The 16,175-nt window shown below is 31.5% G+C and overlaps 3 protein-coding genes across 7 annotated transcripts; 1 reads left to right on the top strand and 2 right to left on the bottom strand.

Annotated features, from left to right (window-relative positions):
• Window positions 1-7: 7 nt before the first annotated feature.
• LOC116413119 (E3 ubiquitin-protein ligase MIB2) lies at window positions 8-6,145 on the top strand. 2 transcript variants are annotated; one of them, XM_031910318.2, is made up of 8 exons: window positions 8-146; window positions 1,312-1,386; window positions 1,475-1,602; window positions 1,791-1,991; window positions 2,597-2,801; window positions 3,490-3,641; window positions 4,305-4,514; window positions 5,340-6,145. In XM_031910318.2, exons 2-8 carry the CDS (start codon window positions 1,338-1,340, stop codon window positions 5,517-5,519), a joined length of 1,125 nt encoding a protein of 374 aa, XP_031766178.2. In that variant the 5' UTR covers window positions 8-146; window positions 1,312-1,337; the 3' UTR covers window positions 5,520-6,145. The 2 variants fall into 2 exon arrangements, with proteins under 2 accessions (XP_031766178.2, XP_031766177.2); XM_031910317.2 differs by lacking the exons at window positions 8-146; window positions 1,312-1,386 and having other exon boundaries at window positions 1,393-1,602.
• Window positions 6,146-6,166: 21 nt separating this feature from the next.
• LOC113520680 (coiled-coil domain-containing protein 181-like) lies at window positions 6,167-10,559 on the bottom strand. Of its 2 annotated transcripts, XM_026906085.3 has the most exons (4): window positions 9,163-10,559; window positions 8,767-9,016; window positions 8,058-8,204; window positions 6,167-6,484 (listed from the first exon to the last, which is right to left on the bottom strand). In XM_026906085.3, the coding sequence occupies exons 1-4, from the start codon at window positions 9,724-9,726 to the stop codon at window positions 6,423-6,425; spliced, it is 1,023 nt and encodes a 340-aa protein (XP_026761886.2). In that variant the 5' UTR covers window positions 9,727-10,559; the 3' UTR covers window positions 6,167-6,422. The 2 variants fall into 2 exon arrangements, 1 of the variants encoding a protein (XP_026761886.2); XR_008252480.1 differs by lacking the exon at window positions 6,167-6,484 and having other exon boundaries at window positions 8,137-8,204; window positions 8,452-9,016.
• Window positions 10,560-10,936: 377 nt separating this feature from the next.
• On the bottom strand, window positions 10,937-15,205 carry LOC113520613 (proteasome activator complex subunit 3). 3 transcript variants are annotated; one of them, XM_026905996.3, is made up of 5 exons: window positions 15,000-15,205; window positions 14,571-14,708; window positions 13,516-13,734; window positions 12,396-12,611; window positions 10,937-12,046 (listed from the first exon to the last, which is right to left on the bottom strand). In XM_026905996.3, the coding sequence occupies exons 1-5, from the start codon at window positions 15,018-15,020 to the stop codon at window positions 11,903-11,905; spliced, it is 738 nt and encodes a 245-aa protein (XP_026761797.1). In that variant the 5' UTR covers window positions 15,021-15,205; the 3' UTR covers window positions 10,937-11,902. The 3 variants fall into 3 exon arrangements, with proteins under 3 accessions (XP_026761797.1, XP_026761799.1, XP_026761798.1); XM_026905998.3 differs by lacking the exon at window positions 15,000-15,205 and adding an exon at window positions 14,839-14,981; XM_026905997.3 differs by lacking the exon at window positions 15,000-15,205 and having other exon boundaries at window positions 14,571-14,717.
• Window positions 15,206-16,175: the final 970 nt, after the last annotated feature.

Raw genomic sequence — 16,175 nt, 5'->3', positions numbered from 1 at the left:
CACTTAACTCTACACCACTTTATTTTTGTAGTTTTATGAAATGTTGGAAAGATGTATAGGTGCTGACCACGTTATTACTTATGAGTCTTATGACTGAAGATGAGCGTCCACTAGGTTTCATTTGAGATCTCCTGTATGAAGTTTAGGTCAGTATAAATTAAATAATTATTTTTTTCGTGCAAAATGTGAGTTCGCGTGTCCGTGTGAGTTACTAATAAAATAGACTGACGTGATTGCAACCGTTCACGCTTTTACACTATCAGTTTTAATAATAATTGTTGCTTTACCATTTTATTGCACGCTCAGCACCAGCTATCCGTCTTTCCAACATTAGATACTAGTTCAATTCACAGTGGTGTAGGTAGCGACTTCGCCCGTTATAACTACTATTGCCGTGAATATTTCTTAAAACCTTTTCTTAGTGAATATTTATGCTCCAAAATCTACTTGTAAAATTTTAGCTACGTAGGTCAAATAATTTTTAAGATTCCGGAATAAATCTGAACGTTTCGAGTTATATTTTGCTTCCATAGGTTACGATCATTTACGTTTTCTAAATAGTTTCTTTTCAGAGTTATAAATGAACTAGCGAGAAGCCCGGCTTCGGCCGGATAGATAAATTTTTCGAAAATAATAATATATAATATGTTATTCGTTTATAAATTCTTTCAACTCAAAAAATTCATGTAGCATTCTATAGTTGAAAGAATTTTTTGAGCGAGTTGTTTTTGAGTTCATCCATTACAAACAAACAATCAAATCATTCCTATTTATAGTATTCGTATAGAAATAGGTAATTGGAATTAAATATCTATATGACTTTATTCAAGCTGCTTCATTAAAATAAATCTGTAGGTACTTACTACACTTTTGAATGAAGTGTTATTTAATAATAAAGGCTAGACGTTAATAGAATGTTAAAATAGAGAGCAAAAACAAAATGGACTTTTAGATTTGTATTGTCTAAATACCTAATTCTTCTCGCGAATTTTATTTCTTTCTCTATACGAAATATGTTCTTAAGGAAGAGTATATAAAACTATAAAAAAGTACAGATATCAATACCATGGTTGTCGTATTAAAAACATAATGGATCGATATGCTCATAGGTAGATTCAAATATAGGGTATATCAATTATGACCACCCTATTCAGTTAGAGCGGACACACTATACGTCGCCACCATCACAAATTGATCCCCTGTGTCCACCCACTACCCCACCAGGTGTACACTTTCGTGTACATACACATATGTTTAACACCCACACAAACAAACCGAAGGCCGTTAAAGTGAATAATTGATCGGTTTCAGGTACGTATCAAGCCGCCAATGGGCACATGGACATTCCCATCTTTCGAACGGAAGAGGGCAGATATCTTGCTAACTGTAAGCTCATTTTTTTTATTAAACCGTGAGTGAATAATGAATAAAATTGAAAGTGAAACAGACTCTCACTTGGACGACGTTTTTGCAGCTCTCGGCGATCCTTTAATTAAAGGTCTGACCGAAGTGGCAAACGTGAAACCGAAAGATCCGGTCGCGTTCCTTGCTAGTTTCCTACACAATTTTCCAGACAAAGAAAAGCCTCAATTAGGTACGCAGGTGAGATGATTTTTGTCTTCTATCAAATATTACAAGTGTAATTGGTCATTTATTTTATTACTCCAACATTTGTTTATGCCTTGTGTAACTTATATTTTAAGTACGTGATAAATTACCTTATTAATTATGTATTTCATATTAAATAGTATCGCATGTTATTTTACGGCTACAGTAATGCTTTTAAACAGGAAACAAATCTGATAGTAACAAGACAAGCGGCCGAGGTGGAAAATGACCAACCACCGCCGGCGGTGCAACCTTCGAAAGGAGTCAGGAGCGGCTCACGTACGGCGACGAAGCCTCACCGACCAATCGACGTCGTCACTGTTGACCCACAATCCGAAAACAGCCTGGATGGGCCGGAGACAGCATTCAGTAGTGCCACAAGGGTAGACAACTATATCATTTAATCCCATAAAATTCCCTTTTTTATATAGATGGAGCTCTCAGAGTGTAATTTTTATATGCCATATTAATGGCTATTAATATTTTTAAATACTTTTTTCGTTACTTTTACATATATACGAGTGATTTAAAAAAATTTAGGTTATTATATACTTGCTATTTGACAATAAATAGTTCACTCAGTGGTACAAAACAGTCGCTTATGAAGATGAATAATATCATTACAAATTACAGAATTAGATTGTACCTCTAACAACAGCGTCGTGCGTAGCCTAAGGATCAGTGTTATGCTTATTTTTTCTTTTTTTTTATGCCATTATGTGCCATACTGTGGAGCCAATGTAATGGCACGGTACATTGGCTCCACAGTCACCTGACGGTAAATGATTGTACGATCCATCTGTGCGAGTCGCAGGACCAACGCAAGATTGCAACTAACCTACGGCCTACAGGATATAATAGATACGGTTAACTAATGTTAACATGTGACAAAAAAGCCCACGACTTGTTCATGCCGATAACTACATGTAAATCACTTTTATGATAATTGCTAACTTTTCATCTTTTTCACGAAGACATTTTACTTCAGGATGAGCACGGCCAATCAATGCTACATTTCGCAGCGGCACGTACCCACACTCGCAATGCCCTATTTCAATTGTTACAAGAGTCCGACATAAGTTTGGGATACCGAGACGAACTGTACAGAACTGCACGCGACGTCTCAATACAAGCCAACGTACTTGAGAACACTGCTGAGATAGACAGATGGGTGCTACATTTAGCTGCGAGAGGTAAAACACCAATTACTATTACTGTCGTTGATTATACATTTATTTTTTCATTTATTTAGAACATCAGTAGAAACACAAAACAGCAAAACAAAACCCCGTTAAAAAATGTATTTGGAGGGTGACGGATAAAGCCAAGTTTATTAGTACAAATGGCGAGTTTAATGTAGTATAGCATTCTCTATCAGCTAACCATCAGGTAAAAACTGAAAGCGTTTGAGGGCAGTGGTAGCGAATATACATTATCCAAACAATTAATTTTACTTATTACACATGTTGTTACAAATATTTGTAGAATTCATTTAATTTTTATGACAACAATACTCATATTCCCAGGTACGTTTCCCATATATGTAGGTACATCATTAAATTGAGACAGCCTACAATTGACATTTTTATTCTGTTCAAGATATTAATTACATTGTAATATTTAAATAATACAAACGTTATTTTAAAACTAGTTCCAAAATATAATCTCAACCCGCCTGTATTTTTTGTATGTGTATTGTATGATACGATACGATATGATCTTCGCCGATTCTGGATTGAAAACTGGATTTTATTCTTTTGCAACGAATGGAGTTAACTCCTAAAAGTTCTAATCTAGTCCAGTTCAACTTCAACTGTACAACATATTTTTATTTCCATAAATATTTTTATCTCATTTAAACGATCATATTGATCTTTGCAGGGAACAAAGAGAAGATTATGGAATTATTATTAGAAGGTTACGATCACATTTTGGACGTGGTCGACGAGGACGGTTTGCCTATAACTGAAGTAATTGCACAGCGCGGCGATAGCGAGATGGGAAATCTACTAGAATCTATACCTACCTTCGAGGTGATTACATTATTCAATGATCAACTGAAATTTTGAAATTTTTACTTAAACAAGACAACATATGTCGGACACGTTATTCTGTCCAAATTCTAAATTTTATTCTTTTCTTAAAAATTTTAATTATAATCATTTAAAAATAAAGTTAAGTCAATCTTTATCCATTCTCATGTGATATGCTTACCAATGAAAAAACATTTAATTTTTATTTATGTAAAGAATAGGGTGGGTGAGTTCGCAGTACCTTGGTCTATTATAAGCCCCAAGGAAATAAATTGCATGTTTAATTTTAGCTGACCTCGGCTTCGACTGGTCACGATAGAGATGACTGTTCAATACTTGTTAATGAAAATGTAACTAAAAATAATGTTATTATTTTAGTTCATAACCATAAAACACTTCACTTCATAAAAAACCAATTATTTACGGTTCTTAAAGAGATTTCTTTCTGTAAGTTTGATTATGCAACAAACAATTCTTTAGGAATATTCTCAACTGTCACAAAACTGTTGCATTCGTTATTTGATGCTGAACATATAATAAATTGAAAATGGTTCGAAAGTATAATTTTTCTAATAATGTTAATTGCTGCACCTCTAACGGATAGTTTTGAACACTCAGAAAAGTAATTCTTTAAAGAACTTACATTAGCCATTCTAATTATAGGAGTCCAGAGAGTCCCTTCACGCAGCTGTCCGACGCGGAGATTTGGCAGCAGTTGAAGAGGCTTTATCGGCAGAAGGCGGGCGAACTCTCGTTCGCGCCCAAAACTCTTTCGGTCGCACCGCTCTTCACATAGCTGTGTTGGCTCAACATGAAGAAATCGTGGCATATTTAGCGCAAACTCACTCAGAGTTACTACGAATAGGAGACAACGTGAGTGAAACATTCACAATTTAATCTATTGATTTATTTTATTTTATTTTTTTATACAACTTAGAATGGCAAACAAGCTGATGGAAAGTGGTAACCGTCGCGTATAGACATAAGCAGTACCATGGACATAACAGAGTATACTGTTTCGCCCATGATACTCCCCATGCGTTGCCATTCCTGACGACTCAGATGTTATTCCTCTGTACCCTGTAAATTCACGCCATATCCCACCCTTCAAACCGAAACACAGCTATGCAAACACAATTGCTTCACGGTAGAAACACGAATGGGACAGAGGTACCCAAGCAATCGACTTTTGTACAAAATTACTTTTATTATAACACTAGTTGACCCCGCAATTTCAAATCAGTTGCATTTTTTTATGTTTGTTATCTCATAACTACGTCAGTCAATGGATTTTTTTTTATCTGAAAGGATATACTTACATATAGATCCCATAGAAATTTTATCAATATTGGTACAGTAATTTAATTTTGGAATCAAAAACTGGTTTTATCACAACTGAAGTCGGTTTTTTTATGGAACACAATCTTTAATTATTTATTATACTAATTTTTCTTCTAATTAAATCTTGAATAATTAAAATCGGTTGAGCGGTTTTAAAGATTGGCGTGAACGAATACTAATTCAGTATGACTACCTATTTGTTATTAACTCCAAATCGTATTCCACAGTCTGAAGAACTCTTTTCAATAATGCGTTACATTCAGCACAGTAGCAACATCTTAAACGCCTCCGTCTACCCCTTCTGGGATCATGGTACATTTTACTTACAATTTCAATACTTAATTTTAATTTTTACAGTTGGAACGCACACCATTGCACTACGCAATGGGAGTCGAGAAAATAGAATCTCTTAGCAGGGTACTGATCAGAGCTGGCGCAAAACGGGTACTCAAAGATCTAAAGGGCCGACAACCCTCTTACTACTTTATGAATAAGTCGGACATATTGCGGTTAAAGGAAGAAGAAGAAGTGTATTAAAACAAACTGAATGATGAATAAAGAAAAATATTGTGATATTTATCAATGTGCAGCGACGGCATAAAGAAACCTTTTGTAAACTAATCGTTTGGATACGCGACATCGACAGAAATTGTGTCATAGACGCTTCTTATATTGCACTTTTAGCAAATGTCAATATTTTTGTTAGAAATTATGTTGTATCCGTTGATATATAAAAAACCCTAGATACACAGAGAATTAAAAAGGGCACTGAAAATTAATCGCATTTTATGAGCAATGCACTATATTCTAATCATTCTATAAACATTTGTAGTCAACGTAGCGAAATATTCGTACAAACTATAAAAATATAACATCTAGACATGTAGTTTCTTATTTACCTACTATAAGCATCTTTGACTTATAATAACCATTAATTTTTTCCTTTTAAATTCAAGGCAGTTTTAAATAAAACTTTTATATGACATTGTGAGTCTTGGGTTTTTTGTGTATGAATGGTTGTACCAAATTATTAGACGTGTGCCGAATGATATCGAGTAGTGTTCGTCCTTTTCTATGATATTACATGTAATTTGTACTTGACGGGACCCTATTAAATAAGATCTTTAAAAATTTAATATTAGAAATAAAATTACTAAAGTATATTTCAAATTTGTTTTATTTTAAATCAAATTGTAATTAAAAATTAATGATATTTCACTACAATAGTTAACCTGATGGAATAAATAACATAAGCAACAAAATGTTAATATAAAAATTCAAAATTTAATCTAAAATACACAATTACTAAACAGAAAAATATAGGTACAACACAGACATCTAGATTTTGATGCATATCTATATATAAAATTATGAAATGATAATATTGTAAATAGTTCGCCATCACATCTTGTTACTATGTCTTGTAAATTGTTTACATTCTTAAATAGAAGATTGCCAAGGAACAGGGTTTATGTACATTTGTGACACAGAACCTCGCATACCTGTCACACATATTGCTCATGTTAAAAATTATAGTCTCAATAACAGGATTGGACAATTTTCGTGCTAGAAGCAATTAAATTTAAAACCAGACGGTAAAGGATTGTTAATAATGAGATCTAGAGGCACAGTGATTGCTAGCAATATAACATGTTAGGTCGACCTCCACCCGATCTCTCTTAAAAACGATCGTGGTTAAATCCTGTTATAGTAAATTCGTCACATGGGCAAATTGATCAAACTTCATTTTGTTCAACAAAACTGAATAGGTAGAAGGGAAGAGATTATTAGTAATGGGGATTAGTAACCCTATTACTAACAATATACCCTCCCTATCAAGTCGACCTCCTCGCAGTTCCCCCTGGAAACCATAGTGATTGGTTCATTGTTGAACTTGTCACGATGGGCTAACTGACCTGCGTTTTCATTCTCACCTATCATCCCTCACTGGTGGCCCGTTAGTGTTCACCGATAGCGCAGACGGGGTTACCGTTACATTATCATGCATTTAAAAAAAAAACTGAATAGGTAAACCTAATAGAACAGGCGAGATTACCATTCCATTTTCATCCATAAAATACACACAACCTTCTATCTTTTCTTTATTTATAAATAAAAATATCGATATACCTACACACTCAGTAGTACTTACAAAGGTCGATGAATAATTTAATTAACCTTTTTCTATGCACAAGAAAAACACGAAACATGGTAATCAATAACTAAATAAAAATGGTTTTACACACTCCCATAAATAAATTAGCAACAACGAATAGATTTATTTAACGTTTAATTAAGTAGGTACCTATAGAACTATGCACTTAAAGGTTACATCGGAAATGATTTTACAAAAATATAGATGGATGGATTGAGAAAATCCTCCTGTTTGTATGTATCTTAAAAACATTTCGAAAGTCAATTGGAAATTATTTATTTACTAGAAAAAGTGATATCGTGATAAAAACTATTTATTTTTTAAATATGAAGTAAACAATACACATTCAAAAAATTTTACTAAAATCAGTTGAATGATTTCGGAGATTAGCGTGAACGAACATATAACAATCATTGTCAGGTTTGGAACATTCAAACTGTACTGTGAATATCCACCGAGATTTTCTCTACAGACTACCTACATGGAATTCTTCAAAACGGCATGTTTTTTAAGGGTTGCCAATACGATAGTGCCAATCTAAGAATTGCAAATGCCTATAGTCTACGGTAACTGTTGACCATCAAATGAGCCATATGCTTATTTGCCATTAAACGTTACATAAAAAAAAATCGAAAATAAGCAGTAGTTTTATAATGAAGTAAACTTTTACCCGCGACTTCGTCCACGTAACATGAGATATGTTGATTAATCAGAACAATCAATATTAATCCTATCTTTTTCCAACCTTCCCGTTATATCCTTTTAAATCCAAATACATGTATACCAAACTTCACGACGGCTGTTCGAGAGGTTAAAGCCCCAAAAAGTAATAAACTAACTCATTTTCACATTTACAATAATAGTAACTTATGCAGCTAATACGCTATACTGGTGATATTAAATAATATAGATTCACTTACTCAATTCGCCTTGATTAAGTGGTACAGGCAGTGGTTTATTTTTGCTGGTTCTCAACCAGTCTCGGTACGCGCGATCTCCATTCGCTCGACGCCGTTCCTCTTCTAAAGCAGCACGAGCTGCGCGACGCTCTTCTTGAGTTTTCATTACTGCGGACATATTTGTAAAATAAAAAAAAAATTAAATCATTATCTTTACGTATAAAATCGTTTGTCCCAAATGTTTCATCAAAGCAGAGCTCAAATGTAGAAAATGTGGAAAGAAAAATAAAAATTCCGTAATATATTTTATTTATGTTACTGTTGTAACCAGAATAAAATTTCATGGGTCCTACTTTGAAAACCATAGACTTCTATGGTTCATAGCTTCTCTATTTATCCTTTACTAAGTACTTACGCACGAGAGAAGCCGCAGGCAACAGCTAGTTGTATTAACTTCTTTTTAGTTTATTATATTTTACTAATTTTATAACAGATTGAGCGTGATCAGTATATTTATTAAGAACCACCCAGGAGCGCCAGAAAACAAATACCAATAAAAGGGTCACGCCAATTAATTCGACATTGGTACTTTTAGCAAACTATAAGCATATGTCATTAGACGGTAATCTTATTACTATAAACCAATCAAGGGGTCAGTCTAGTATACCCACCAATAAACCTATATGCTTACGTAGGAATATTGTTTTACAATTTTATTTATAATATAAACCTTTGATTTCCTCTTCCTTTCTCCGGATCCACTCATTCAGTTTCTCATACTTATCCCTCTCGCGCTTGCTACGTTCTCGTTCGATGCGTTCATTGTCCCTATACTGTTGCATGATCTCCTCGGCGCGCCGTTGTTCAGACTGTTTACGCTTACGCTCCAACCAACGGCGAAACGACTCCTCCCGTTGCTCTGGAGTGGTTGTGGGTACAGCTTGACGCTTTAATTTCTCCATTTTCAACTTAGCCCTTTGCTAAATAAATAAAAGCAAAATATTGTGTAAAAATAAAGTTAGCATAAATCTTCAGTAAGGCTACTGACAAAATAACAATAAATATATACAACTTATTACAGGTAGATCGAATATAATGCTATAAATAGAAAATAGGAAACAATTACTTCCTGTTCCTTCCGTATTAGCCACTTCTGAAAGGCCTCTTGCTTCCTTTTTTCATTTCGTTCCCGCTCTTCCTTTGCTGTTGTGGTAGTTGATATTGATGCAACAGACAGTCTGAATGTCTCTGGGCCTTCTTCTCGATAAGTGCGATAATTCCGAGGCGTTATTTCCTCATCGTCTTCTACATGGCACTGCCCCTCATTTCTCATTAACCGACATGACTTCCTCTGTACGCTACTTGACGAATCACTAGACTTGCGGCTACTAAGGAATGGAGTAGAATTACTGCGGTAAGTACTATGCGGGTGAGGCGTAACATCTTCGACAAAGGAGTCGGTTTGCAGTGAGGTCACAGAATGCGAAGCTTCTACAGTCTCAATATAAATTGCTGGATTTATGTATCGTGTTTTACTCTTTCTAGACCCTAAGGATTCGGAGTCACTGTGGTACTGTATATTTTCGCCAGCACCGTCGAATATATGGTTAGAACTTTTAAGTTTTAAACCGATCACTGGTCTATTGCGGGCACTATCACCGAAATCGCCTTTATCTATATCACTAGCCATTATATCACTATGGACAAATTATACATGTGTCAATAGAAGCTCTTGAATAAAAATTCCCAAAAATATAATATTAAGAAGCCAGTTTATCGAGGCCTATAAGAATGCATCTAATGTCAAAATATTTGTGGTTTTGAATATAAACGCCATTGTTATATTACATTTAGCCAGTTACGAAATAAACTAAATAGTATAGTACCAGTATGCCACCTCTTTTTACTCGATTGCCAAAAACATTGAGTATATGTATCGGGTGATCTATAAATTTATATAGATAGATAAATATGTGCAAATCTTTAACGTAACCTTTAGCGTAAACCACTTGATGGACTTTAATGATAAAATCTTTATGAAAATAAAAATAAATATGGTGTTCACTTCTCGTAAAACATAGGCTAGAAGAGAATCTTTCCCATAAATAAGTCTTTCTCATAATATTCAGAATTGTCTAATTTACATTTTTGTATCTAATTTGCAAATGCAATAAATATATAAGAGTTAATTAATTACTCTTGGGTAGACTATTCCATTACATATGTAGTTTGTACTTTGTAAAAGTAAAAATGTTAAGATGTTTGTTAAGCAAATGAATACGATTTAATAGTTTTGAATGAAATTAGGTACACATGTGGATTACATCCTCGATTAATATATATAAAGGATTTTTTATCTCAATTCAGACAAAACTGCAACTGATATGTCTAATAAATAAAAAATAATTCGATTATGTCCCACAAAAAAAACCGACATGAGTTGTGACAAAACCAGTTATTAAACAACTGAACCGATTATGACAAAAATTTTATTGGACTAATCTGTAAGCATATTCTTTCAGATAAAAAGTAATTGACGAAGTTATAGGTAAAAAATATAAAAAAAATACTTCGATAACCTCCTTCTTTCTGAAATCGGTTGAAAATGTATATAAGATATATACAAATTCTTACGAGCCTAGATTTAATAACACCACAAAACTAATTAAATTTAAACTTTAGTACTTCAACAAAATAAAAAAAAAAAATTGCGTAATAGCATTTTATAAACTGTTTAACTGCTGTAGTTTAAAAATATGTATTCTGCTATGTAATGTTTCTGCTCTAAATAACATGATGCAAATTTAAGCAATGCAATATTTGCGTCATGTACCACATATATACCAAGTTCAAGCAACGAAATAAAAAATGGTCAATACAAATAAAATTAAAACAATGTGTACACATTCATAAAAATGTATTTTAACATTTATTGAAGTTGGATACATATTTATTAAACGTTGACTAACAGCCAATCTTTATCACTTTTAAAGGTAGTTGGAAATTGTCGATATCATTCTATATCTAGGCACTTCATAACAAAAATTTTTTAATAATAAATCAAGTCCCCTTTTTGTTTGGTTCGTTATGGGAACATTATTAAGTAAATGTAAGAATTACGCGAATAATTTTTTTTTTTTCACTTAAATTACAATCTAAATAGAAGTACTTTTTAAATCAGCGTTTAAAAAATTACAATGACATACACACCGCAGTTTCATTTAGCAATTCGAGATTTGAATTGATAATTCCAGATAAAAATGCTTGTGTGATAGTGCCTATTATGTAAAGGTGAAATCAAAAATAATTCTAACATTCAGTCTCATGATATAATACATTGTGACTCTCAGCTTGTTATGAGACCACAATTATAACAGAACATCAATTTTTTACTCACTAGAAAATTATAATGGATGAATATTCATTAACTAAATGTGAACCGCACAAATAACTGTCTCCTACAACATACTGATACGAAACTAAACTTTGCTAGGCCATAATGAAAAATTAATGGTAAGTATAATGACTTTAGATATTACTATCAAAACTACATCGTTAAAATCAGTCAGAAATTTAATCAACTTGTAAAACAACCACTTATCAAGATATTATTATGTCTTTATGTCTAAACTATATAAATAATTAAGTATTTGAAAATATATTATGATCAAATTAGTCAAGGTACAAAATATAAATAAGCCTATCGTCAAACTGAATTCGATATGGTTTTAATGAGGTCAATATTTACAAATGTCGTAACTAGTGAATAAAAAATTAGATGGAGACAGTTTGAATTACCCTTAAATTCACAATGAATTATTCTTACAATTGCATGTGACTAAAATACTAAATGAGATTAAGGTTGCTTAATATAACGACTCTGCGTTAGATGAGCGTGGCTTCTTAATCTTTTCTAAGTTTTTGATGACAATGTCATGTAGAGAACAGTAGCGGTTGCGGATCTCACACATCACCAACCACAGTGAAAGATACTCTTTTTCATCCAATTCCTGTAAATAAAAAATACCATATTATTTTTTTAAACAAATACTTTTAATTTATTACAACAATGACCTAGCAAACATTTGTTTTTACTCCTACTGCCACATATCAGGTACATTATTTTTTATTAGGATAAAAACTATCTCTCAAAATGAAATTGTTTATATAGTATTATTACTATTTAATTAGATACTATAAATATAAAGTAAAAAATATTTTGATGCTATAACTTAAAGTATTATATATTATACAACTTTGAACCTTTTACCTTGAAGGAAGTTTAACATCCTCATCTGTTTTATAAAAATACTGAGTAAAATTATTAATATTGTGATAACGATTAAAATAAATACTTACTCTAACAGCTCTCCTATAATCATCAATATGGGGATATTTAGCAACTTTGGATACTATCTTTGCCCTAGAAATGAAGTACCGTGAAATTTGGTCAAAAAATGCAGCCGCCTCTGATTCCACAGACTGTATCTCTGCAAGTGTGTCCTCTTGTATTGACACTCCAAAATTATTTCCATCTTCAATTTTAGGAATCATAAATGAGATCCACATTTTTAGCTGCAAATCAATTTGTTAATTATACTATAGCATCCATCATTCATATAGTATTTTAGCATAAATTAATATTTTATATATAAAATATTGCACAACTACTAAAATATATTTGCTGGCATGGATGTTTTGACATTCACACATCAAAAAGTTGTCTTTAAAAATAATAACATTGATTATAATACATAAAAATGATAACAGAATAGGCAGTGGCTTTATTCACATATTAACACAACATGATTCACACTAGTTATTATCCAACATATACCGACTGTCACAGTTGTGAGGAACATAACACATATAGGCATTTTAACCCATCTAATCTAAAATGCTAGTATATTGTTGTACAAGTATGATTCATTAAAAAAAAATAATTCTACTGTCATTTTAAATGTGAAAATTTGTAAGAATGTATAGATATATACACTTAAATAGCTAAATGAATTTTAATCAAATTTTTTGTATGGATGGGTTGTATCCTAACAACATTAGTGAACATTATTTTAATTTATCACAACAATGAAAAGCCTCAATATGGTGCTATTATATAATTAGTTATGATTTACATATTAATTTAATATGTACTATGTATAGTTATTTATATATGTATTGTGAGTTATTTAAGTATGTATATTTTTTGTAAGTATATTATTCTATATGTTTGTATATTTATTTATCATAAATTGTTATTTCTCAACATATTTATTTAATATACTTTTTTTTTAAATCTATGCACCACTATTTACTCTCTCTGTTTAGTGTAAAAGTTGCCTGGTACAGAATGTCATCAGGCATTAAGTCCACCCTGTAGACATATTTTAGTGTATACAAAAGTATAAATATATATAAACATACATACTATTTCACATGGGCAAAGCTGCAGAGAGAACTAATAATAAATAAAACTTACCAAATTGGAATCCTCCACCAACTCCCTAATGTGTGGCTTAACAAGATGTATTAGGTCACTAAGTGGTTTGTTGCATGGAACTGTTCCATTAGGTAGAGCATACACCTTTGTGCCCTCTATAGTAGTATTACTTGATACTTCTGAAGAGTCCAGTCGTGCACGCTTTGCATTTGGCTCATTCAAAGCCGCTACTGGGGGTGGTATTGGAATGTTTAAATCCTTGAACAAAAATTTTGCCTTAATTCAACTCTTTCTATGTTATGTTTATAGAAATGATTGTCATACAAAAATAACAATTAAAACTTAATTGGTATACTGCCCAAAATCAAGTTTTAGTGATTATTTTGATATTTATAATTTAAATATGTTTCATCTTTAATTAATGAGTTTATTTATGTTGGCATTTTAATATTGTCAATCAAGAAACTGTTATAATAACATATAGTTTTATTTTTATTTAGTCAATACTGATTTGGCAAAGAATAAAAAAAACAATCACATGAACTAATTTACAGGCAACTAATATTGTAATGTAACAAATGAGTTACTTCCATTTAGATTGCTTTATACCTCTGTGTGTCATTAATTCATAATGTTTCCAATGACCACAACACTGTTACTGTTGTAGAGACAGCAATATATTGTGAATGGTTAGTGTTTAATTTCTTGATATCAGTCTGTTAACAGAATCTATTATAAACTATTAAATAAACATAATATAATTCAAATGTCTTTCTTCAAAAACATTAATAATACTAATATTAGGCATTAGTGCCAGTTTTTAGTTACTCAGTAACTTATATTTATTAAAATAAAAACAACATTTTATATTTCAGAATGATAAACTAATTTAATAACATTGGATTATTAAATATTTGTTAGTCTATGAGTAAGCATATAACAATTCTTACGTTATCCTTAATGTAAGTATTAATATAAAATTTAAAAAGTACCTACTCTTGTCTTAAACTATTTTTAACTGTAAGGTATATTTCATGTGATAAAAAAAAAGACAATGTAATGTGAATTATATTTCTTAATGTTCAATAATTTACCTGGTGAACATCAGCTAGATCCCGATTTTGGAAATTTGATGTCTCTAACAATTCATTCAACTTCACTATTTTCTCTGGAAATCCTTTTATGATTAAATGCTCAGCCTTCTGTTTAAGGGAGTCTTTATACTCTTGAACCTGCATCATTACACGTAAACATATTCTTTAAAACCAATACTAGTCAATGGCTGCACTTATTAAGAGGTTATGTTGTCTTATTCGAAATATACTCTAGCGTAAGTTATAAAATAATGAAAGACCAACTTACAAACATTATTCTGATACAAATTCACTTTAATGTGTGATAATACAATAGTAATAAAAGACAAAATACGGCAAAATGCTAAGATCACGCACACTCTTACTAAGTCATGGCATGAATAGTCATGCAAACAAAGCATTGGAAGTTAAAATTTTTATGTTCTTTACCTTTTTCGCAACGTCTGTCATTGTTTTAGACGAATAAATCAATTAGTTACAATCTTTCTTTAAATTTAAACTTAATAGGTAACTAAAATAATATTTAAAGTTCAATTATCGCGTGCGGTTAAATAAGTAAATTAAAAAAAATGCGCGATATTCGGATAACGAATGGAATACATGAGCGAACACGAATAGTAGGCAGACCGCAAACGGATCCCTTCCTAGTGGGAAATACGTTTAGTTCATTGATTACATAGATGTTAAGTTCTTTATACCTTGGTCATCATTTCACTTAAGACATGATCAATTTCCATTATAAACATATATTTTTTTCACTTATTTTGTAACTTTGTCTGACGCAGGTAAAATAATATACTTTTTAATTTTATTTTCTATTTATTATGAATGGACTTTTTTTTACACCAGTATCCAATCTTCTTTAAAAATTAAGTAGAATTCTTACCTATTTGAATCTACTATAAATGAAAAAAAACTATATAATGTATTTACGTCACGTTATGAATTTAATTACATTTTATTTAAATATCAGTTATAAAATATGTTTACTAAAATACAGAAAACATTTATTCTGGGATATATTTTTATTAAATATAATATGTAAAAGATTCGATAGGGTAAAGAAAGATAATTATAATCAGTATTTTATGTTTATTTTTACGCTATTTATAGAAATATATCATGTATTTATTTTAATATTTGCAAATTTATTCGTTGTTGTGAATTTATATGTATTTAGGTACATTCAAGTAACTGTAAATAATTTTATGATTCTTATCAATATATAAAAAAAAATATGTTTTTTTTTTTCTAGTGAAATATTGATTTGCTGTGTCGATTCAGTGCTATATATCGATCTATATCGATACAAAAAACTTCCAAACTTCTTGTGTAACTTCCATATTACCTTCTAATGTATGACTTTGGTCAGAAAACAGCATGCCAACGTTTAGTTAAACGATGAAATCACAATAGCTTATTTTAGAACAATACTGTTAAAAGCAATGCCAATAGCTACCATCTAAACCAGTGTTTCCCAACCTTTTTTGTGCCATGCCCGACTTGAACATTTCTAAAATTTTTATGCCTTCATACATAATTTTTCCCGACAAAGTTTACTTGACGAGTCTAATCGTCCAGTTGATATTTTAGTAATGTCAAACA

The sequence above is a fragment of the Galleria mellonella genome, unplaced genomic scaffold (genome assembly GCF_026898425.1).
Source record: "Galleria mellonella isolate WM207_F2 unplaced genomic scaffold, CSIRO_AGI_GalMel_v1 utg1432, whole genome shotgun sequence".
NCBI lineage: Eukaryota > Metazoa > Arthropoda > Insecta > Lepidoptera > Pyralidae > Galleria > Galleria mellonella.
Note: the sequence above shows the minus strand (reverse complement) of the source record. Positions and strands in the feature narration are given on the sequence as shown.